The sequence below is a fragment of the Balaenoptera musculus genome, chromosome 8 (assembly GCF_009873245.2).
Source record: "Balaenoptera musculus isolate JJ_BM4_2016_0621 chromosome 8, mBalMus1.pri.v3, whole genome shotgun sequence".
In the NCBI taxonomy this organism is placed as follows: domain Eukaryota; kingdom Metazoa; phylum Chordata; class Mammalia; order Artiodactyla; family Balaenopteridae; genus Balaenoptera; species Balaenoptera musculus.
Genome location: NC_045792.1, coordinates 36,698,176 through 36,723,402, shown reverse-complemented (window position 1 = coordinate 36,723,402; position 25,227 = coordinate 36,698,176). Strand labels below are relative to the sequence as shown.

Sequence of the window (25,227 nt, the reverse complement as noted above, 5' to 3'; positions counted from 1 at the left end):
TGCTCAGTGAGGCTGTGTTTACCTGGCCCCGTGTTCACTCAGCCTGGTCTGCCCAAATGCCACACAGCCTGAGGATTAGGCGGTGTTTCTCCAGTATTTAGTAGTTGCTGTGCATATGGGATCTTAATACAAACTTTGTAAGCGAAGTAAAGAATATTGAAATGAGTCACATCAGCATTTCACTAGTATTAGAAGCTTCCCAGAGAATAAATTTGCCCATCAGAACTTTCTGTGATAGAGCAACAATATTGTTGGTGACTGAAAGCATGATTTCATACAAGAGAACCACTTCTGAATTTTTTAAACTATTTTTTTAACACATGAAATTACACGCGATACAAAATACTTGTCTTACAAGTTGAAATCTTTACAGTTATGGGTACAGTTACAGTAATGCAAATAATATTAGTGCATTCACTTAGAGCAGAGTTATTTGTCTTCATTGGGCTTAACACAAAGCCAAGAATGAATTATTTGCTTAAATGACTTTCTAGTCTTTGAATTAAAAAAAAAAGAAAAGAAAAATTACTTCTATCTCGTGTATAATGTGTCAGAATGATAAACAATGCCAACAGTTAAGTAGTCTGGTATTTCTGTAAAAGGGAGATTGTATTCCATAGCCTTTAATTTGTAAATCCTTAAGTTTTGGTTGCATATATCTATCAAATCGTCATTATCTCAGCTTTCAGGAAAATTACATCATCTTTGGTAATAGGCTGCCAACAAACAGAAACTATAGACTACACCATTTTTTTCCAAAGAATCCTGTATTTTAATGAATAGCTGAATAAATAGACATTAATTATGAAATTCACATTAAGATAGAAGAAAATCCAAACATTTTGATTGCTTTATCTCTTAAATTTGATAGCTACTACAAAACATACTATTTATGTTAGGGTAAAAATAAGGTGAATCACAGGAGTGTAATTGGGACGTGCTGGCAGATATATACAGTAACATGGAGGAGCCATAAAATAAAAGTGTTTATATGTACATAACTTTTTCCTTACTTTTTTGCATGGAGAAACACTGTTTTATAAAATGGGAAAACACACAGTAGACCACATGCAACAAGGACCAATACATGTGCACAGCAGAATAATCAAACAAGACACAACTATGGGTTTAAAACAGAATTTGGGAGCAGGAAAAAAAAAAAAAAGGAAAGAGTTGAAACCTGGAATGCTTTCTTATTGAGGTTTCAGAATATAAATTTGTCTAACAAGCCTCTTGATAGTTTTCAAAAGTTCCCACTTGACCACCTAAGGTTGAAGTGTAAGAGCTAAAAATAAACCATCATATGATACAAAACTTTGTATATTAGCATACAAAAGGTAACAATTTACTTTTTGTATAAAATATAACCTTTTGATAGTATATTTATTTCACATATGTATAAATATAACCCAAAGAATATGCTTTAAGTATTTCTACCAAAATATTCTTTACAAAAGTTTACAAAACAAGTAATTTATTTATATTTACAACCTAGCACAGAAAAGATTCCGAGCCAGTGATGTTGGTATTGTGTAAAAGAAAGAGAGTGCTTCTAGACATTTTAAAGATTGCAAGAGGGCTTTGCAGAACTTTCAAAATGTGTTCTTTTTAGAAAGGTATTTAAAGAGTTATTAAATGATTTCAGTTAAATATCACTTGATAATTGAATACGCGAGTGTATGACTAAAAAAGCTGAAGATAACCTGTGTTCCTCTGTAATGAGGAAAATGATAGTGATATTTTGCATACATCCCAAATCAGCACACATCTTCCCCATTTTGCAGCTGATCTGTTACACAACTCAATAGGAACTCTTTCTTTGATACAGTGCTCAGCCCTGAGGGAGAAAACCTGGATATGAAGGGCCCATCTAGCATGTGGCAATGATTCATCACATCAGGGACAGAAGAATGAGTAGACTGCTACTAATAGATCACATTCTATTTAGCTGTTCACCCAAATAATGTGTCCAAATAAGGCCAAATTGTTTTTTGTCTCAATTATGCTTTCCTTCAAACCCTATGAAGTAGATTTGTACACACCCGTACCCACCATCCCTGGTCCTGACCTTTTGCTTCTTATCTTCAACCAAAATATGATACCTTCTACTGCCAGCTTTGGTCTCCAAACTTCCTTTTCTTACAAATCAGTCTCTGGTCATCAAAATAAGCAGAGAGGGCCAGGCTCAATTTCACTCAGCTTGGGGACTAACCAGCAGGCATCATCACAATAAGCAACACCCCAATTTATTTGTGGTCAAATACATCTCCTTTATAGCAATGCCCAATGTGGTGTTTTCTCTTTTAAGTAGTGAAATCTGATGCAGACACATGTGCACTAATATTTCAGTACGATTAGGATAGGTCGCGACTGAATCTAAGATTCAGAAACTGGATTTGGAAATTGGTTGTGGAAAAAAGTTGGCCATCTCTGTGTTCTTGTTTCATCACTAGTTACAGCATCTTGAAGTATAGGATATGTGGGAAAACTGAAAAAGTGAGGGGATGAATCTGGGGAAGAAATTCTATAGTCCACTGGGTGTTCTCTATGTTCTCCAGTTTTCCTTTACTTAGGACACTGTTTGGTTACTCCAAACACATCTGTAACATTTCAATCTACCCTGGAAGTTTTAGGAAACCTAAATGAAAAGACAGAGTGGAGGGATTAAACCACACTTACATATCTGTTAGAGCAAATTAAGGAATTTGTTGCTTGTTGCTTGGAACTAGTACCTCCGCATGATGTGGGGTTTAAACAAGCCAGAAGTTCTATTACTTTTCTTTCAGGGAGAAAAGGAGCTTGTGAAGCCTATTTTACACAACTAATTACACATCAACATCACAGTTCTGTTTGGATAAACTGGATACTGTGTCCTGGGGTGTAGACAGGGAAAAAGTGATCCCAATGTTTTACTTTCAGGTTTGAGATTTAAAACAAGCATTTGGACCAAAATGTTCACCGCTACAGTTACTTTCTGCTTTCCATTTATAAGCCAAGGTATCTTCATAGAGTCCAACTAAAAGTCAACAGTTTGGCCTTTACAGAGTCCTTGTAGAATACTGCCTTTTAGTGCTTGGAGTTTGTGAATTGTCTCCCTTTTCTCCTCTAGGAGTTGTTCCCCAAGATTTCATCAAGGTTGATGTCTTTCATCCAGTCATCATTACCAGGCTCTGTCTTCAATAAAGAATCAATGAAATCAGCATCACTGTTTAGGGCAGGGCCCATGTTATCAGTCTGTTGGTTGAGAAAGTCAAAAGCTAAGTCATTGCCATGGTCAGTTCCTTGAAAAGCCCTGGAACTTTGGTTGGGTGAAGGAAAACTGCCGGCTGTCAGGGATGATGGCTGGCTTATGCTTGTCCTCGACTGACTCAACCCTGTTCCTGACTGGTTCAAATTAGGCAAAATCTGTGTGCTTAGCTGATTGGGTCTGAGATTCAGACTTCTGAGTGGACCCATGTTTTGTCCATTTAATGTCTGGCTCATTTGGTTCATGGGTCTCATTTGCACTGCTGGTGTTAACTGATTAGGAGGAGCCACTGCTCTCTGGGAAAATTGCTGGCTACCTACCGCCTGTTGCAATGACTGGTTTGGAGTATAGGCTGTAGGTGTGCCTGGGGGGAAGTGGACTCCTGTAGATTTCAGCGCTTCCTGCTGTTTGGTTGTTGCTTCTGGAGAGGCCCAGTTTGGTGCTGTTGTGCTGGATGTGATCATTACATTCGACGTTCTCTGTGCTGGCATGCTTGCCATACTATGGGTTAAATTTGGTCTTAATTGTTGTGAATTGCAAACAGATCCAGCTCCAAAAGTGGCCACATTATTATTATTATTACTGGGCCCTAAAGTGGGTGGCCGGGGCATCAGAGGGTTGTTTTGATTTGCTATCAATTGGTTTGGGTTTCTGTGTTGGGTCAACTGATTCATTCCTGAAGTGACGCTGTATGTTCCAGGTTGATTGCAAGGCAGATTCCCATACATCCCTATGTTCTGAACTGCAGTGGATAAGGATGGCATTCTTGTCCCATGAGAAGTAGACATGAGGCTGGAATTTGGAGTTAAAATGGTGTGTGTTGAAACTGGGTTTGCCAAAGCCTGGTTAGAGTTTAAACTCACTGTTGATGAGCCACCTGAGAAAAAGAAGATAATTATATTAGTTCATAACAGTAGGTTATCTCTTTTCTTATAGCGATTTACAATAGCTTATCAGCTCTGAGACTGCCTTTGGGTGTAAGAACAAATAAAGAGAAATAATCATCATAGCATATCATATAAAAGGAATAAGACAGCTTTTGGGGGGAAGTATCACCCTAAGTTACCCCTTGGTCAAGAGTTTACACATTATAGAAAGAAGACTGAAATAGAATGGTTCTATTTTTTAGGCTTTAGTTTATTCTTCTTCTGGAATCATTGAAGGGAAGTGATAGTCAATCTTCCATTTTGAATTAGCTACTCTGTTCCAAGACCAAAGACTACAACTTTGATTATCCAGCTGTCATGAAATCCATGCTACTGGTCACCCCTGGGTCCAAATTAGAACATGTGGATGAACCCTATACATGGCTACTAGATTAACGGTCCAAATCTATGGCCTTGAAAATCATGCCCAATTTTCATCTGCATCCCCACTCAAGAAGCTGCCATAAGACAGGTAATTCTCATCTCTTCAAACATCTGAAATTCAATGTAATCCATGCTACAGTGATTATTTCCATACAGAAAGCACTCTGCTCTAGGAGGAATAGTTATTATCGCACTGTTATCCACACATCATGAACTACTTTCACTCACGCCATTTCCTTCTCATATGATGCCCTTCTTACCTCACCAAGCCCTATCTTTTCTTCAAAGGCTCAGGCCAAGGTCCAAGTTCCTTCATTAAGCTTTCCCTGATATTCCAGCCTCCTCTCTCAAGCTGCATTTGCTCTTTCAAGTTTTCATTTAGCATTTAGCTTCTGTATTGGGAAATACATGGAGACTCAAAGTGCCAGCTAGTTATGTTGATACCTGTAAATAAGTGATTGAATGTGGGACCACTCAATCACAGTCTACTGAATAGGGAGGTTCCACCTATCGGATAGTGATTAACTGACACATTGAAATCTTCCTGGCTTGAGGAGGTTAAAATCATCACGGCAAGACATCTTGAGAGGCAAAAATGGAATGCCAGAAAGATAAATAAAAGTGCCTGCTGGATGATAAGTTCCATGAGAGAAAGAATTTTTGCCTGTTTTGTTCACTGTCATATTCTCCAAGTTCAGTGGATGGTGCAAAGTAGGTATTCAATTGATATTTATTGAATGAATGAATGAGTGAATGAGAGACTGAGGCAAAGATATAACTTGGAGAAAGATACTCTTTTAAAGTACTCTCCCAGCAGAGAGGCAGGGAGGCCCAGAGAATCAGAGATACTGAGAAACAGAGAACTAGACACACATATGAGTATCAGGATGGCAGTTTGTGAAGAGAGCATGGTTGCAATTATAACCCTAGCATATCCCCTACTGCTTGAGGATAGCTAGCATGGTACACACCTGGAAAGACTGAAGGCCTTGCTATTTGTTTTAAAATATGTCCCCACTAAACTACATCCCCCTTGAAGGCAGGAGCAGTCTCTTTATCTCCTTGTATCTCCAGGTTTAGCACAAGGCCCTGACTGTGTAGGGCACTGTTTGATGATGAGGGACCAGAGTCAGATAGGAGAAATTTGGACAATAACTCAGAGTTCACAGGCTGCTAATGAGATTAAGCAATATCAGCTCGGTGTCTGCAGGTTTCATGAGAAGAGAATTTCCATTATGGAAATGCTATGGAAAAAATGTCGAGGCTTTAAAAATCACTCCCTCTAGGGACTTCCCTGGTGGCGCAGTGGTTAAGACTCCGCCTGCCAAGCATATACAGTGGAGAAAAGACAGCCTCTTCAATAAGTGGTGCTGGGAAAACTGGACAGCTACATGCAAAAGAATGAAATTAGAACACTCCCTAACACCATACACAAAAATAAACTCAAAATGGATTAGAGACCTAAATGTAAGGCCAGACACTATAAAACTCTTAGAGGAAAACATAGGCAAAACACTCTATGACATAAATCACAGCAAGATCCTTTTTGACCCAGCTCCTAGAGAAATGGAAATAAAAACACAAATAAACAAATGGGACCTAATGAAACTTAAAAGCTTTTTGCACAGCAAAGGAAACCATAAACAAGACCAAAAGACAACCCTCAGAATGGGAGAAAATATTTGCACATGAAGCAACTGACAAAGGATTAATCTCCAAGATTTACAAGCAGCTCATGCAGCTCAATAACAAAAAAACAAACAACCCAAATCCAAAGCTGGGCACAAGACCTAAATAGACATTTCTCCAAAGAAGATATACAGATTGCCAACAGACACATGAAAGAATGCTCAACATCATTAACCATTAGAGAAATGCAAATCAAAACTACAACGAGATATCATCTCACACCGGTCAGAATGGCCATCATCAAAAAATCTAGAAACAATAAATGCTGGAGAGGGTGTGGAGAAAAGGGAACACTCTTGCACTGTTGGTGGGAATGTAAATTGATACAGCCATTATGGAGAACAGTATGGAGTTTCCTTAAAAAACTAAAAATAGAACTACCATACGACCCAGCAATCCCACTACTGGGCATATACCCTGAGAAAACCATAATTCAAAAAGAGTCATGTACCAAAATGTTCATTGCAGCTCTATTTACAATAGCCAGGACATGGAAGCAACCTAAGTGTCCATCATCAGATGAATGGATAAAGAAGATGTGGCACATATATACAATGGAATATTACTCAGCCATAAAAAGAAATGAAATGGAGGTATTTGTAGTGAGGTGGATGGAGTTAGAGTCTGTCATACAGAGTGAAGTAAGTCAGAAAGAGAAAAACAAATACAGTATGCTAACACATATATATGGAATCTAAGGGAAAAAAAAAAAAAGGTCATGAAGAACCTAGTGGCAAGACGGGAATAAAGACACAGACCTACTAGAGAATGGACTTGAGGATATGGGGAGGGGGAAGGGTAAGATGTGACAAAGTGAGAGAGTGGCATGGACATATATACACTACCAAATGTAAAATAGATAGCTAGTGGGAAGCAACCGCATAGCACAGGGAGATCAGCTCTGTGCTTTGTGACCACCTAGAGGGGTGGGATAGGGAGGGTGGGAGGGAGGGAGATGCAAGAGGGAAGAGATGTGGGAACATATGTATATGTATAACTGATTCACTTTGTTATAAAGCAGAAACTAACACACCATTGTAAAGCAATTATACTCCAATAAAGATGTGTGGGGAAAAAAAAAAAAAAAAGAATCTGCCTGCCAATGCAGAGGGCTGGAATCCACCTGGTCCGGGAAGATCCCACATGCCGCGGAGCAACTAAGCCCATGCACCACAGCTACTGAGCCTGCACTCTAGAGCCCGCGAGCCACAAATACTGAAGCCTGCATGCCTACAGCCCCATGTTCTGCACAAGAGAAGCCACCGCAATGAGAAGCCCGCGCACCGCAACAAAGGAGTAGCCCCTACTTGCCGCAACTAGAGAAGCCCGTGCGCAGCAACAAACAACCCAAGGCAGCCAAAAATAAATAAATAAATTTATTTTTAAAAAATCACTCCCTCTAGGTGCCCCCTATTTAACAATATGCCCTGAGAAGTTTATGAGGAGAGCTGTATTTTTAAAACAACTAGAATAGGGAGAATTTCCATAAAGATAAAAAGATATTAATCACAGTTAATATTAGAAGCTCTTAATATGTGGTAGAATTGTTCTAGGTATTTTTCATACATCATTTCTAATATTAACATCTGGGCAAGGTGATTATTATAGTACTGAGATTGAAATAAAAAATGATAAAAGAGTTTGTGTTGTGCTTGTTGTTTATTTCATTCTCAGAAGACACGTGAAGTACAGTGCTCTAGAGTGGTGATTCTTACCCATCTGGGGGTTAGCAGCTGGTTGCTAAGGACACCTCCCTCAGGAAAATGCCCATATGCACTATGGAAGAGACTTCTAGGTCCCTCCCAAATACACAACCTCCCTGTCTTCCTTAGAAACAGAGCCTTGATTTTGCAGCAATGTGCCCAGCTGAAAAACCACATTTGCCAAACATCCTTGCTGATGGGGGGGGTCCATATGAATAAATTCTGGCTAAAGGCAGAAGTTACTAGGTGATGGACTTCCTTGGTGGTGCAGTGGTTAATAATCCGCCTGCCAAGGCAGGGGACACGGGTTCAATCCCTGGTCTGGGAAGATCCCACATGTCGCGGAGCAACTAAGCCCGTGTACCACAACTACTGAGCCTGCGCTCTAGAGCCCACAGGCCACAACTACTGAGTCCACGTGCTGCAACTACTGAAGCCCGTGTGACTAGAGCCCGTGCTCTGCAACTGGAGAAGCCACCGCAAGGAGAAGCCTGTGCACCGCAACGAAGAGTAGCCCCTGCTCACCACAACTAGAGAAAGTCCGTGTGCAGCAACGAAGCCCCAATGTAGCCAAAATAAACAAATAAATTAATTAATTAAAAAAAAAAAAGCAGTTACTAGATGAGTGTCCAAAAAACTTACTTTAAAAAGGGAATCTGGGGCTTCCCTGGTGGCGCAGTGGTTGAGAATCTGCCTGCCAATGCAGGGGACACGGGTTCGAGCCCTGGTCTGGGAAGATCCCACATGCCGCGGAGCAACTAGGCCCGTGAGCCACAACTACTGAGCCTGCGCGTCTGGAGCGTGTGCTCCGCAACAAGAGTGGCAGCGATAGTGAGAGGCCCGCGCACCGCGATGAAGAGTGGCCCCCACTTGCCGCAACTAGAGAAAGCCCTCGCACAGAAACGAAGACCCAACACAGCCATAAATAAATAAAAAATTTAAAAAAAAAAAAGGGAATCTGACTCATTTGGGAGGCCATTTTACCTTTTCCCCTCTTTCATCTTTCTATCTGGAATATGGATATGAAGACTGGTGATGGGGTGGCCACAAGGCAACCCTTAGGATGGAAGCTATATGCTCAAGAAGGTGGGGTGTAAAGACAAAAGAAGCCTGGATCCCTGATAACATGGTAGAGCCACCAAACCAGCCTTAGACTGCTATCCTTGGGAATCTTTTATATGAATGGGAAAAGAAAAGGCCAAACGTTCACCTTGAATTTGATATAATATTTCAGAGGGCTCTTAGCTTCCCCCAAAGCCACTGATAGGCCATGATATAAGAAGCCATGTTCCAAATAATACCCATATTGTCTTTCAACCTCCTTGAGGACAAACTCAGAGAATCCTGCTTTTGCCCTGAAGCAAAGCAATCTTAGAGAGTGGAATATATATATCCCATTCCTAATTTTAGTGGAAAGAGGCAATCTGGTGCAATTGAAAGTGTTTAAATAAATGAGAACAACATATTGATTACTACACTTAACAGGACCAGAAAATATTGATAAACAGAAATATTCACAGCCCCTCCTTCTTTAGAGAATCTCCTTTATGGCCTTAAGCAGAGAGAACTTGGGAAAATAGAGGACAAGCTTAGTTTACATGAGAAGCTGCAGAGAGTTCTGGGCAGAAAGGCTCAAATAGATGCTGACTTGGAGAAGGCAGGGGTAGCACAGGCTATGTGTAAAGGAGGTTCTTTTGGAGTTCACAGAGTGGAAGGGAGGGATTTTAGGGGTAGTGTCTGCCACCTATGCTATATTGAGATATCCATTAAGAAGTTTTGCTTTATTTTTTTGTTTTTTTAACATCTTTATTGGAGTATAATAGCTTTACAATGGTGTGTTAGTTTCTGCCATATAACAAAGTGAATCAGCTATACGTATACATAGATCCCCACATCCCCTCCCTCTTGTGTCTACCTCCCTCCCTCCGTATCCCACACCTCTAGGTGTTCACAAAGCACTGAGCTGATCTCCCTGTGCTATGAGGCTGCTTCCCACTAGCTATCTATTTTACATTTGGTAGTGTATATATGTCAATGCCACTCTCTCACTTTGTCCCAGCTTACCCTTCCCCCTCCCCGTGTCCTCCAGTTTTTGACCCACCTCCTAGAGAAATGGAAATAAAACAAAAATAAACAAATGGGACCTAATGAAACTTCAAAGCTTTTGCACAGGAAAGGAAACCATAAACAAGACGAAAAGACAACCCTCAGAATGGGAGAAAATATTTGCAAACTAAGCAACTAACAAAGGATTAATCTCCAAAATATACAAGCAGCTCATGCAGCTCAATACCAAAAAAACAAACAACGCAATCCAAAAATGGGTAGAAGACCTAAATAGACATTTCTCCAAAGAAGATATACGGATTGAAAACAAACACATGAAAGGATGCTCAACGTCACTAATCATTAGAGAAATGCAAATCAATGATACAATGAGGTATCACCTCACACTGGTCAGAATGGCTATCATCAAAAAATCTACAAACAATAAATGCTGGAGAGGGTGTGGAGAAAAGGGAACCCTCTTGCTTTATATTTTAAATGCAATCCACCTTTGGTATTTTTGAGAGACTTCCTAAAGACTTAATTTGCTTTTCAATTATTTTTTGGTGATAGGGCTATTTGTCTTAGGGAGATGAGCCCAAAGGTGGAGATGAAAAGATTGGGCACTATGCAAGTTACAAATGTGACTATAAGGGAGAAATGTCTGCTTACCTTACACTGTCTGGGTCAAGATATGCTGTTGGGAGGAGAATGGTTGAACCTAGCAGTTAGAAAATATTCATGCTTGTTTGACTCTCACAGGTAGTCCTGGGAGCAGTGAAATATGTGAATAAGGAACAAAAATAAGCAAGAAAAACTGATGAGTAGACTAAAATAAATTCCAGTTTGGTCTTGATCTGAAAGTTAAACGGGAGCTAGAGAAGGAGTCTAAGAAAGATGTTACAATTAAATATGAGATGGGGGAAGGAGGAAATACTAACAACTGAACAGTTTTCTTCTTTGCACAGTTATGATTTTTATTAATTTTTAAGAACACTTACCAGAATACTGAGCTGTTGGCTGCATGTTGCCCACATTTCTTCTTTGGTCTTTATAATCTGGGGGTGGCCTTGTCAAATGTCTGTTTATCTGATCTTGTGGAGAAATTTTCTCCTTGAAAACACAAATGAAAACATATTAAACTGCATTGTTACTTTCTCAGTTGTAAAAATGTATAGATTCAAAAAAGTAAGAATATAAGAAAAATTTTGCAGTCATAGTTGCGAATCATGGATCTTAGTTTTTATTCATGATTTGCAGTCATAGTGGTGAATCATGGACCTTATTTAGAGACAAAACTTTTCAATTTCAATTTCCTGCATGAAAGTGTAATTTCTACCTCTCCTTAACATTCAACATGTGTTTTGGGTCTTGTAACTACTCTCATTTTCTTTATTTTGCAATTAGCTTTCAGCGAGGACAAAATTTCTGTGAATTCTGAGATGAGGATTTCTAGTTTTGTTTTGTAGCACACCTGATATACTTTGGTACCTATATATAATTTTGGTCCTACCAAGTGTGTAAGGTGGAGGAATAAGTTTGCCAGATAAAGTGCAGGACACTCAGGCATTCTATGTTTTTATTTGCTAAATCTGGCAACCTGAGATTGGAGGAGATAACCTATCAGATACTGATACAGGCATTCTGTGCATATTATCTATTTTTTCCCCCTCATAAACAACCATTGAAAGTAAGTATGGTTATTCCCACTTAAAAGATAAGGAAATGGAAGCTTCCTTAGGTTAAGTAACTTGCCCAAGATCACACAGTGGTAGAACCAAAACCAAATCCTGAGTCAAAAACTTAGGCTTTCCGGCCATACAACGCAAGGGCCTCTTGCTGCTTCGTTTCTCTGCACCCCATTCTCAGAGACCAGTAATTTCCCAGTCTCCCTTCTTTTCTTCCTTGTGGAATCAGCCACCTTTAGATCTTTAGAGTAGGTGAGTTTGGGGGCTAACAGAGGAAACAAGGACATTCTTTTTATTTTGTCAGTGGCCTCAGCCAAAGACCACCAGGAATGTAGAGGGAAGAACAAATCTAACTCCATATTAGATCTGGCCCTTTTCCTGTGCTTAGTCCTTCTGGTTCTGTACCTTTTATAAAAGAATGTTGCCTATAGCCTGAAATATACAGGATAGCCTATTCTCAGGGCTCTGACCTTTAAGAGTCCATTCCTATAGAGATAGAAAGTTACAGAACAGAGAATAACATTTGTCTTGTTGGAGGTTTAGGGGAACATAGAGACTTGACCTACACGGATAGCTGCAAAAACAAAGGATTCTGACACCAAGAAGTTTACAACAACTAACAACTCCCCTCCCTCACCTTCCTTTAAAAGTCCTTTGCTGAAACCCTTCAAGGAGTTTGGGATTTTTTGGGCACAAGCCATCCTTCTCCTTGCAATGAACCTTTCTCTGGACCTGCAATAAACCTTTCTCTGCTCCAAACTCTGACGTTTTGGTTTGTTTGGCCTCGCTGTGTGTAGGGCACATGAATTTGCGTTCAGTAACAGGAACATACCTGTTGGGTTTATCACTCACTGGAGCGAGGAAGAAGGCACATCATGGGGGACCATAGGGTGTCTCAGCAGGAGCGTATTAGAAAGAACCTATTATAGGATTTGGGTTTTGACTGGGTGATTTAGGGAGGGTCTAAGGAAGCGAGGATTTGTTCTAGGTTGTAAGCTGTCAGAAAGTGAGGTTGATTCTATGACTGAGTAAAGAATTATTTGTCACTCATTTAGCAAAAGAGGGGAATTTTTCCTATTTTGTGAGTTGCACAGTGACCTTGTTTATGTCTGTTTTTAGACAAAATTATGAAGTGGCCTTCTTTTGTCTCATTTTATCATGGTCTCAGAGCAATCCTGTCTGAGCTTCGTGTTCTGTAAAATTGTTTATGTCCAACAGAGAACAAAATAGCCTGGCTGTGAGTGTTGTATCAGTTTTGGACATCAGGAGATTCTTTTTTTGTTTCTCAGTATGGATCAGGAAGTTTTTAGAATGGCTTCACTGAAACTTTGCATGAACCCCAAAGCAACCCCCTTTTTCGAAGATAAAAATAATTGGCATAGGTATACAGAGAACAATATAATTATAGAAAAGTCAGTAAATAGAAAAGAAAACCTTGTAACAGATGGGTTAATTAGATGGAAGCCAAATGTGGGCTGCCCAACTTAGAACCCATTTAAACCATGTATTTCTCAGTTTCCCAACAAATTCCAAACCTTCTAAGTAGAATAAATCTACTATAAGGGGAAAAAAGTGGCTTTAAAACAACAACAAACCAAATTCAAATTCTTGTTTCTAAGGAAAAAGACTTGAAAGACTCACAGGGATTTGGGGGCATCAAGTAATTCATATAAAACACAATTTTGATGAGCTAAGTGTAAACGAATCAGAAGCATATGGATTACATTTCTTTTAAATGTGGGTTTACAAATTAAGGGAAAAAGTGGTTGGTGAAACTCTTTCTGGTTTTGCCCAAACCCTGAATGTTTAAGAAACAGCTTGAGATGTTCCATGAACCCAAATGTGGCAATATGCAACCATTCCTGCTGTAAACTATTGTGCAAGCTGACAGTTTTGATTTTTATGCCAACATGGGGCTTTCTGAAATCTTCTCTTTTTCAAAAGCATCTATCGTATTTTCTTATGCAATTTAGGTGTTTCTGTTGTTTCTATTGTAGAAAACAGAATCCACGCATGTGTGTGAGCGATACTCAGGCCCTTGCTGCTCCATGAAAGACTAGGTTTCAAATCTGGATTTATTTTTACATACGTTCAATCTACTTCTTGACTTTTTATTCTCCTGAGGGGTTATTTAGGTTGTTCAAAGTGTTAACATACACAGCTCTGGAAACTTGAGTTTCTTAAAGTACTTGTTCACGAACGAGTTAGACTTAATGGCCTTGCGCATGGACAAGAATTGCCACGCTGTCACTTTGTGCTGAGGGGCAGCAAAGACCAGACTTCAACACTCAATGGAGACTGCTCCATTTGCAAGAGAATGACATCCCCATTCTACGCAAGTGTAAACTCACAGGCCATCCCTGAGATTACTTATGTGCAACATGAAATTTAACTTCACAACTAATGTCTCATGATAACCCAATATCTTGGACCCAAAAGATATTGAAATATCTTAGAAATATAGAAATAATCTTCTGTTGCCCATATCTGTTCTGCTTCAGTTTCGCTATCTCAAAATGTAAAATATGGATAATTCTAGGACCTTTCTCATACTCCTATTGTAAGGATTAATCCTTTAATTCCGTAAAAGCGCAGCATGGTGCTTGGCACATAGTAGGTGCACAAAACGTGTTGGTAATTATGATGCCCATTGTAACAAGTACTACTCATCTCTCTTCTTTGTGCTTCATTGGTGGGAAAATAATAGAAAGTACGGGATAATACACTTTCATGAGAAAATGTCTCAATTTAGGAGCCTATGTGGCCTTGCCAACTGACTGCAAATGACTACAAAACATATGCTAATGTAAAGTGGCATCAAAGACTGTTTCTTCCTGGATATGCTAAAAAGCACAGGCACCCTCAATGTCCGCCAAACAAAAAGAAATGTGAATGGTTTATAAAAATCACAAAAACAGCAGCCTCATTCTCATTCATCTCTCACAGCTTAGCTACTGCCCTTTGCACCTGTCCCAGCGGTGACTCAACTGGGACTCCATGGGAGTTAGGACAGTGCCAGGACAGGACCCTCATGGAACGTTTCCTTGCCTTTTAATGAGAGCTGAGAATCCAGAAATTTAACCTCTGCCTGTTACAAGTCAACAAATTAGTAGTGTTGATGGGAATGATGGAAGTGTACCCAGTAAGCCAATCTTAGATTGTATGTTTTTCTCTTCTACTGGCCTTGTTTCTTAGCTATTTTGGTTATGAAGATCATAAGAAGGGAGGGAGTGGGTAGGAGGAGTGGAGATTTCAAAACTATGACTTATAGTAGAAATTAGTTGTGTCACTTAGCAATCCAGTCAGTGGTTCCCCTACAACTTAGGGCAACATGCAAGGTCACCTATAAGTTTATTTCTCACTATTCCTTGTTCAAGGTCAAATAAGTTTATTTCTCACTATTTCTTCTCACATGCTCTGGATTCCAAACTTAATTCCATTTGTCATTCCTTAAAAATCATAAAGGATTGTTATATTATGATTTGTACTTTTCACTATGCATTAAATATTTCATCATACAATCTCAAACTAACCAACTAACACACACCCAGGCTATACCTTTCGGTCACTGGCCCACTCTCCACCTAGAATTGTGGACCACTGTATCCATCAGAATCCTACAGTCCTTCAAAGTCAAAGTCAAATTTTATCTTTTCTGGGAGACTATCCTCAATCTCTCCAGGCTGGATTTTATCTTTCCCTCCATTACATTTTCCCTCGCTATGTTTATACCTTTATTGTAAGGCAAATCAAATCTGAATCTAGTGCTTCTTTGTTAAAAATGCTTTAAAGTCCTCTCCATTGCTTTTCTTTTTTTGTTTTTGTTTTTGGCCACACTGTGCAGCTTGCAGCTTGCAGGGATCTTAGTTCCTTGACGAGGGATTGAACTGGGGCCCCCAGCAGTGGAAGTGCAGAGTCCTAATCACTGGACCTCCAGGGAATTCCCTTCCATTGCTTTTCGACAATATAAATTCTGATTTAGCAAGCTTTATCCTCTGGTCTCTGATCTCTGGCCTCCTAGCCTTTCACTTCCCTATCCTTGTGCACGTGACATGCCTCAGCAAATGTAATAATGTAGTATACTTTATTGTCCCTGAGTCTTTGAATATGCTGGTTCTTCTGGCTGGACCCTCCCCTGTTCTTCCCTCCATCTCCTACTTCACCTTCAGATCTTCCGTAGATATAACTTCCTCTCTGAAACCATTTCTGGTAATCCCACATCACAGCATTTAATCACATGTCTTACAATTACCTATTTATTTGACATCCCCAGAGGGCTCTAAGCTCCTTAAGGACAAAGACAGGGTTGTCTTGTTTAGGGCTGTAGTCCCACTGTAAATTAGTAAATATTTACTGAATGAATTATACGCTTATCACACCCTGGGTTTCTGGCTCTTACTGCAAAGCTCCTGGAGTATAAATTTATTTTTTTTTAAATTTTATTTTTTGTGTACCTTGGCTCTATCAACCTGGAGATGGTTAACTTTGCCTCTTTCTTCTTTCATTTGGCCAAATAGTTTGAAGGGAAAGAATAAAATTTGGAGAAAAGGCTTTGGTCTTAGGAGGCAGGAAGGGTTTGGAGCAGTTGCTGAATGTATGAGTTTGAGAATATAGAAGGGACAAACAGATAAATAGTGAAGTAGGGTTAATGCTTGGGTAATGTGTGGGAAATAATGATCTTGCCTTTAAGGTAAGGCCACTTAAACGTGGTGAAAGTGGGAAATACATTTTCGGTTTCCTTAAAAAACATCTACTATTCTGAGATGCTTTATTTTGGAGGCCAAATTTTAAGTTTTGAAACTCCACACTGGCTTTTAAAGTTGCTTTAAAACCCTTTCACCTCTAAAATCAGTTTGGATTTGAGTTGATTAAAGTTTTGCCCCCTATTTTCTGCCCCCTGGGGCTAGGGGAGAAGACTGGTTTCTTTTTCCTGATACCAATGCCCATGTTGGTGGTTCTAAACATTCCTGGGCTGGGCAGGGCTAGTCAGCCCAGGTGCTATGCATTCCAACTGTCCAGCAACTGGTAAATCAAGTTTTTTTTTTTTTCCTGCAGCACTTTACATGTATAGATTTAGCCTCTCTTACAGCCAGGACACCCTGGTGGCTGTCCCGTAGGTGGACACAGAGACAAGCACAGTAAGTAGAAATGGAAAATAATGAATTCCCTCTGTTGGGCCAATAGGTATGTGCAGTAGAAATTGGGAGAAAGTTTTACCGTGTCAACCAGCATCTGCTGCTGGAGGAGAAGCTGCTGTTTCTGTTCCATGATCTGCCTCTGTAGAGTCTGTTTCTTTCCCATCAGTTGCTGATTCAACAGTGATTGCTGGGAGTTCATGTAACCACTTCCAGTGTTTGGATTTGAGCAGGGGTTGGGACTTGGACTGGGGCCTGTGTTCTGGCCTACCACAGAGTGTTGATCCTAAAAAAGAGAAGGGGAGGGGGTGGAAAGCTACTGTGAATTAAAAGAAAAAAAAAAAACTTGCACAAAGATCATAAGCTTAGATTCCAAACATTTTTCAACTTGTTAAGATCAAACGTGGTTAATGGGTTGGAGATCAGAGAATCGCTTTTCAAATGTAGAAGAAATAATTGCATATCACAGCAACCAAAGCAGCTTGTTTAATGACATTAGGGTACTGGAAAAGCTCCCACGTGACCCTGATGGTGGAACCTCCGCATTCCAGAAGGTATTTATGGCACGTCAAAGAAATTACCATAAAAAACATATGGCAAACCTCTCAATTGCTCAGGAACAAACACATCATAAAGTAACAAGTTCTTCCTTTTCCCTAAAGTTAGCCCATATCATTGCTGATCCTGCAATGAAAATCATTTCAATTCACGTGTTTAAAAGTTGAATAACCATTTTGGACAGAAGGGGCCTAGCTTTCTGTGATAAGGTAGGAAGACCTATGAGTTTCTGTTTCACAAACACTGAAACTTGTTAGGGACGTCACCTTTCAGAGACTTGTTAATTTTCCTCCCTGGTCAGTAAGTCGGGAATCTCAGTGCATTAATCAGTAAAAGAACATCAACTGACAATAGGGAAGTATTGGTCAAAGACTCACAATTGTGTATTAAATAATATTGGGTATTGGTGAATTGCCATTCTAATTTGAGGTCTCTACCAATGTTTAGGCATTGACAGGTCAGCACCCTGCAGGGCAGAAAGCTAAACCCAGCCAGGTGTTGTCACTAATTCCCAATGGTGTGTTTAGGATTGAGCTGTGCACTGTTGGGGTTACAAGAAAACTCCAAAGCATAGTCCTCATTTTGGAGAATTTATCATCTAATTAAGGAAGACATGACATGCTTACATGTAAAATACAAGAAAATACAGAATCAAGTTTTAGATTAAACGATACAAGTACTAAATGAAAGATCCTCCCACTTTGATGATACTCATCTAGGAAGCAGATGCCCAGGCGGGCCTTGCTCCAGAAATTCTGAGGCCACAGATAGGGTACCTACTCAGGTGATTCTAATGCTCATTGATCCAGGGAATGGTCTTTGAGAAACAGTAGCTATATGGGAGCAATAAAATCCAACTTTCATTCCCAGCTGGACTGGGTGAGGTTACAAGAGATTAAAAAGATAAAGCAACTCCCATGATGCCTGATGAGTAAATAGTAGGTACTCCACTTGTGGACTTGCCTTCTCTTTCTTTAGTTATCTGCTGAACTACAAAAAAAAAAAAAAAAAAGCCACCAGTTCAAAGCCTGGGGATGCAGGAAACGTGGTCTTGCTTTAATAATCCCTGGGGCTACAGAGCTCACCAACTGCCACAAGGAAAAGGGATACAAAATAATCCTAAAATGACCATACACTGAGGTTTGTTACAGGCCAGTCATCGGGCTTAGCACTTTATGTGATTAATATCATTTCATCCTCCTAACAGAACAATGAGACAATGAGCAAAGACTGTTATTTTCATCCTAATTTTGCAGATGAGAAACCTGCCTCAGAGAGATCACTTAGCTGTAAGTAGTTGAGGAAGATTTGAAGTCAGGCCTGTCTGACTCCAGAACTCCAGTTCTCAAATCACTATCCTCTATTGTCTCTCAGTTGAGACAGGAAGAGTTGGGGAGGAAAAGCTTCCTACTGTAAATCTGGGTCAACGTGTCTGTCCATGCAGCAAATGTGTATTGAGCACTCTTCTAAGGGGTCACCCTCAATCAGGCCCCTGGAAGGGAGTGTTTTAGGGAGAAGGGCAGAGGTGTGGGGACTGGGAGGGTGTGGTCCTTCTCACCAGTTAATGAAAAATAATTAGAGTCAGCTCTGAGGTAGGAACATCCTCTGAGCAGCTGAAAGGAACTATCCCTAACACATCTGCACTCAATGCCCAGTCAGATCTGTCAGCTTTAAATCCATCATGGCTCTTGGGAAAGCTTTCACCCCACATGTCCTACAAGCCACCAGGACTCTCCCTTGGAGTGTGCTTCTTTCATCTGGGTTAGGGGCTCAGCTCAGGGCCCCGATACTTTGTTCTTTGCTGTGCTATTTTTTATTTCTTAATATCCAATTATTTATTATATAGAGCAACCAATATAGATTTACTAAGTATTGTGTCTTAATTTCCTCATGTGTAAAATGAAGGTAATTACATTCGTGACATAAAATTAGGCCAGATGAAATTTAGAACAGGTCTAGGCACTTAGTAGGTTCTAGATAAATTTTAGCAATTAATATTTTTCTTACTTATCTTTGTATTATTTTGTGTATGGTAGAGACATTTTAGAAACAATTATTTTTGTGAAGGAGCTTATGGTGTAAGTGTACTTGACTGCACATGTGGTATGTTTGGCTCCCATCATTTTTTAAACACAGGTAGGCCCTTGTGCTCTCCAGTTGCCCACAGTCCCCACTATTCCTCATTTTATTATACCCACCCTTTTCCCTCATTTCTATTACTTGCTTGGCCCATGTAGGCATTTGAAGTTAAGATCTCTGGCTTATATTTTAAAGGTGACATACAGATGGCCAAAAGGCACATGAAAAGATGCTCAACATTGCTAATTATTAGAGAACTGCAAATCAAAACTAAAAAGAGGTATCAACCTCACAATGGTCAGAATGGCCATCATCAAAAAATCTTCAAATAATAAATGCTGGAGAGGGTGTGGAGAAAAGGGAACCCTCTGCACTGTTGGGAATGTAAATTGGTGCAGCCACTATGGAGAAGAGTATGGAGGTTCCTTAAAAAACTAAAAGTAGAGCTACCATATGATCCAGCAATCCCACTCCTGGGCATATATCTGGAAAAGGTGAAAACTCTAATTCAAAAAGATATGTGCACCCCAATGTTCATAGCAGCAGTATTTACAATAGCCAAAACATGGAAGCAACCTAAGTGTTCATCGATAGATGAATGGATACAGAAGATGTGACACGTACACACACACACACACACACACACACACACACACACACACACACACACTGGAATATTACTCAGCCATAAAAAAGAATGAAATAATGCCATTTGCAGCAACATGGATGGACCTAGAGATCATCATACTGAGTGAAGTAAGTCAGACAGAGAAAGACAAATGTCATATATCACTTATATGTGGAATCTAAAAAAATGATACAAATGAACTTATTTACAAAACAGAAACAGATTCACAGACATAGAAAACAAACTTATGGTTACCAAAGGAGAAAGGGGGTGGGATAAGGGGTAAATTAGGAGTCTGGCATCAGCAGATACACACTACTATACATAAAATAGATAAACAACAAGGTCCTACTGTATAGCACAGGGAACTATATTCAATATCTTGTAATAAACTATAAAGGTTTATATAATATCTTGTATAAACTATATATATAACTGAATCACTTTGTTGTACACCAGAAACTAACACAACATTGTAAATCAACTATACTTCAATTAAAAAAAGAATCTCTGGCTTATATTTTACCTGGGAATCTAAGATACACACATCACAAAGCCCATGGACACACTCACTCAAAGTTACTGCATTAAAAAGCAATGCATAGTCATTTCCATTAGGTGGTATGATACCTACTAGTGCCTTAGGATTAAAATCCACATCTCCCAATGGCTCGTCTAGTCACCATGTATCCATCCATCCATTAATAAATTTGATAAATTTTACAGAATATCTACTATGTGACAGGCAGTTTTCTATTTTCTAAAGATCAAAAAAGTATTTACAAAGGGGAAAAATGAAGAGAAAGAAAAGAGGTGACAGAATGCTTACTGTTGGCAGAATCAGTGAACATCATCAAAATAATTTCCAGTGAAATCTGGAAAACTACCCTCTGCTAAGATTTATAAAAGATCTGCATGCCAAGAAAATGTAACTCTGTCTTTCTCTCTCTAATCAAACAGATGGACTGTACTAAATTTAGTTTCATTCCTTTACAATACCAAAAGATATTAAAATAAGAGATAAGCTCTCTTTTCAAATTTTGTAGATTTTCAAACCTTGTAGTTTTTAGCCCATGGGCCTTACCATGTACTCTACCATACACATTCTTTCCACTCATGATGGAAGTAATATTTGGCTGCTGCTACATTTTTTTGCCCTTATGTTAGCTGTGAAACACAAAACACCTCCTTACACAGGCTTGCTGTCATTGCCAAGATGTTGTGCAAACTTTAGTACATAAAATATTTTGAAAGAAAAATATGCTCCCATGCGTTGGCTTTGATTTCCATATTCAGCCTCACTCTTTGCCTTACACTCAGCCCATGTAGAACTTGACTTAATAGAAATCATCTGTTTCTCCCTCAGCACTCATTTTCTCCTCAGTTGCTTGTGAAGGCCATGGTAAAAATGGCACATCCTCAGCCCGTAGATGAAAGAGTATGTGTGTGTGTGTGTGTGTGTGTGTGTGTGTGTGGTTGTGAATGAATTAGGCTATTTTTACTGATGTAGTCTTTTATATGCTAGAAAACTCAGATTTCTAGAGTCTCTTTCAAATCATGAACTTGAATGATCTTTCATTTTGTGTGTGTTTTTTTTTTCTGTTTCTACCAATAAATTACGGTATTTGATGCTAACATACAAAACAGGCTTCTAATCCTATCATCCTGGGATTTAATATACATTTACATTTAATATGCACTTATAGATAGTTTTCCACATCTATGTGAGTGTGTGTGTATGTGTGTGATGTGTATTTAAGATTTTGAAGTTCTTTTATAGTATTGGCTAAGCCACTGAGTTAGGGTAGTACGCCAAGTGCTTAAATATGATAAAAGCTTCTTAATCCTTGTTTTAATCCAGCACAGGACTGCTAGACCAATGAAAGCATTTCTGTATCTTTTTAATAAAATTCTGCCAATAATCAAGCTATATCTGTAGAATTATTATCTTCACTCTACTCTTAATCATTCATTCAACAGATATTTGTTGAGCATCTATTGGGTTCGCCAAAAAGTTCATTGGGTCAGTGAATACATTGTTCAATAAAATTCTTGGTGAAAATGAAAAATGTGTCTTTTATTTTTACTTCAAACCAAATGAACTTTTTGGCCAACCCAATATTATACATCATGCATTCTTCAGGCCTTAGGGATCAAAGACCCCTCAGCCTGCTGGAAAATTCTGCAGCGTGTCTATACTTCCAAGTTTTCCAACTGGACTATGGATGGGAAATTTATTTTCCAGAACGGTCTCAAGGATGTTAGGAGACCATTTGGTAAATCATGTATATGATGACCAAACCTTTTAGCTGGATAAATCAAAACATGCTCACAAGTGAGTGGCAGTGTGTAAGGTTGATTTACATTTATAGGAAGCTGGATGCATATTTTAATGTATGGAAAATATGGTAAATGAATGCTTTCCCAAATGTGTTACTTTGTTGACTTAAGAGCTTGTCCATGGATCAGCACAGAAAGTACTAACTTAACAAGATCACAAACCATGTCTCTAAAATCTGGCAGAAAATTAAGGGAACTCCTGAACTCTTTAAAATGGAAAACCCTTTTCCTTAGAGGACAAATTACCTGTCCTTCTTCTTATCACCTGCATTTCTCTTAAAGCCATTTTTAAGTCCTTTTGAAAAGAATGTCCAAATTAAAAATTAGAAACAAACCTCATTATTCTAGCCCTAACAGTGAATTCACCAATACCGTCTTCTTTAAAAGTTCAGGCATAAATATTTAAAGAAAGAGTATGTATGAAGAAAACCTTGTAAATCTCAGTAACAAACACCAGAGTGTAGGCCTGGCCCCTAGGTCTGACTTTGATAAAATGGCTCTGTAATCATGGTCAATATGTGAGATATCTTTTTAAAAAATGTTAACTAATAAAAATGCTAGGATTGCCTGTTTCATTTTAATGGAATGTGCGGGTTCTGTGAAGTAGGTTGATTTCAGCAAAAGGTAAAATGGGGTCCAATTAGACATGTCCTAAAGCAACAAACAAAAATACCCCTGGTTTCACTGAAGTATGCTGAAATATTAATACTCACTGAATTCAGTCAGTTTTACTATTAAAGCAGTTTTGTGGGCTGAACAGTGACATAGAAAGTTTCACAAAGCAAGCAGTTATCAGACAAGTATTGTTCTCTTAATATTAAAAAAAAAAACCTCTAAAAAATATTTGTCTTGTTTTGGGCATCTGGGTAAAATGGCTCTCTGTTTCTCTTATTTTGGAAGGGGAATATATAATGGATTTTTTTCCCCACAAAAATGAAGTAATGTAAGTTACTTGGGATCCATGAGAGTATTTTGGCGTGGAATGACTGCCCTTTCTTTTTCTTGGCTTCCCGAGCTAGGCATCTGCAATTTGCAAAACAAATTCAAGATAAAGTACCCAGCTGGGCAAGTCTGTACAGTAGATCTCACAAACTGATTTGCTATTCAATCTTTCTCCCCCTCCCCCCAGCTTGTCTCTTTCCCTCTTTTCTTCTTTCCCTGTCTCCATGAACTAACTGCTCAACTGTTCCTCCAGGCTATTCATCTTCTGAACTGTCGGCTTATGAAGCCATTTATTTATCTCTATGCCTGAGAAACAAGTTGCCTTAACTGTTTCAGATTCCCTACAAGATGGCAGGCCCACTTAAGTTATTTATTTGGGGCATGGATGGTGAGGTGGCCGGGAGTGGCTAAAATAAATGAAAAGTTATTGTTTGACACAGCAACAATAATAACAGTGACAACAAAACAATGATCAGGAAATCATCCAGGAAACAACTTTTAAACAGAACGACTGAAGGGATAAAACACTGCTGTCTTCAGGTTTCCAGTCCTTTATTTATTTATTTATTTATCTATTTTTTTTCCAGTCATTTATTTCAAGAGTCGTTAAACTATGACATGACCAGTCAAATCCAACTTGCTACCTTTTTTGGTAAATAAAATTTTATTGGAACATAGCCATACACATTCATTTATATATTGTTTGTGGCTGCTTCCCCACTACGACAGAGCTGAATAGCTGTGGCAGAGACCTTATGACCCACAAGCCTAAAATATTTACTATCTAGCCCTCTATGGAAAAAATTTTCTGACCCTTGCTCTATTTGGCTGTACTAGCCAAGTCAGGCTAAGTACTTTGGTCTTTTACATTAAACTGATAAAATGCCTTAGAGAAAAGTACCCAGCAGTTCTTGGAAGGAACAGGCAAGTTGAGAATAAAAAATATCTATAATGACATCTGTTCACAATAGCCCTTCACTCCAGCCACCATTACAAACAGCAGAAACTGAAAAGCAACTTACACATCTTTTATCCAACTGCATTTTACAGTTGAAGACACTGCCCAGAAAGGTTAAGGAATTGACTTGTACAAAGTCACAAAACCTAACGAAAAGATGAAGAACGATATCCAAATCCAGGAAAATACGTTAAGGAGAAATGAATGGAATAAAGTCTGTTTGCTTGAGAGAACTATAGCTTGTCTGATAGAACTGGCTTGCGGGGGTGAGGGGGGTAGGGGAGATGTTGAAACGTAGAATATGAAAACACAGAAGGATGTATTTAGATTAGTATTTTCTTTATGCTTTGCAACTCTGAACAGTAGCTGCTTTTCTCATCTATTTTATAGGGCGTTTTTCTTCGCTTGTTCAGAACATTCTCCTTCACCCTGCAGGGAAACCCTGATCATATGTTTATAGTCTGTTTGGTTCAAATGATTAGAATGAGTTTGTGGTCACTGTAGAGTTCATCCTTCAGAGGTTACCTAATTTTCAAGTCACCAGGACACTGTGTCTATTCTTAGCCTCTGGGGTGGACACTTGTTATGGGTTGGCACAGAAGAACAGTTCCATGAGCGAGGAAGCAGCATTTAGGTGGGAGAGTGGCCAGGAACAAAACGTCAGTGGGTCAGGGTGGAGTGGGAAGAGTTTGGTAACTCAGGGGAAGGAATGAGAAATTTTTCTTAAAAGAGAAACTTTTCAACTTTAGAAGGGTTCTTTGTGGCAGACCTGAAATTTCTGCTCTGTAAGTTAGCTTTTTGCTTTCTGCCCCTAGAGCAGTGGTTTCAAACTTTTCGTTGGATAACAGTGCCTTTTGAGGCTTTCACAAAGCTATGGATTCTGTCTCTTCTCCCCTCCCCTCAA

At 39.2% G+C, this 25,227-nt stretch overlaps 1 protein-coding gene across 2 annotated transcripts in view; it reads right to left on the bottom strand.

Moving 5' to 3' along the window:
- Positions 1-748: 748 nt before the first annotated feature.
- The window catches only part of MAML2 (mastermind like transcriptional coactivator 2), a 362,285-nt gene continuing 337,806 nt past the window's right edge, over positions 749-25,227 (bottom strand). Inside the window, exons 3-5 of one of the 2 annotated variants that reach the window (XM_036861124.1) lie at positions 16,901-17,104; positions 10,997-11,108; positions 749-4,124 (exon numbers count right to left, since the gene is read on the bottom strand). In XM_036861124.1, the coding sequence (XP_036717019.1) occupies positions 3,106-4,124; positions 10,997-11,108; positions 16,901-17,104 (1,335 nt within the window). In that variant the 3' untranslated portion in view covers positions 749-3,105. The remainder of the gene's footprint in view (positions 4,125-10,996; positions 11,109-16,900; positions 17,105-25,227) is intronic. The other variant, XM_036861125.1, reaches the window with a different exon arrangement.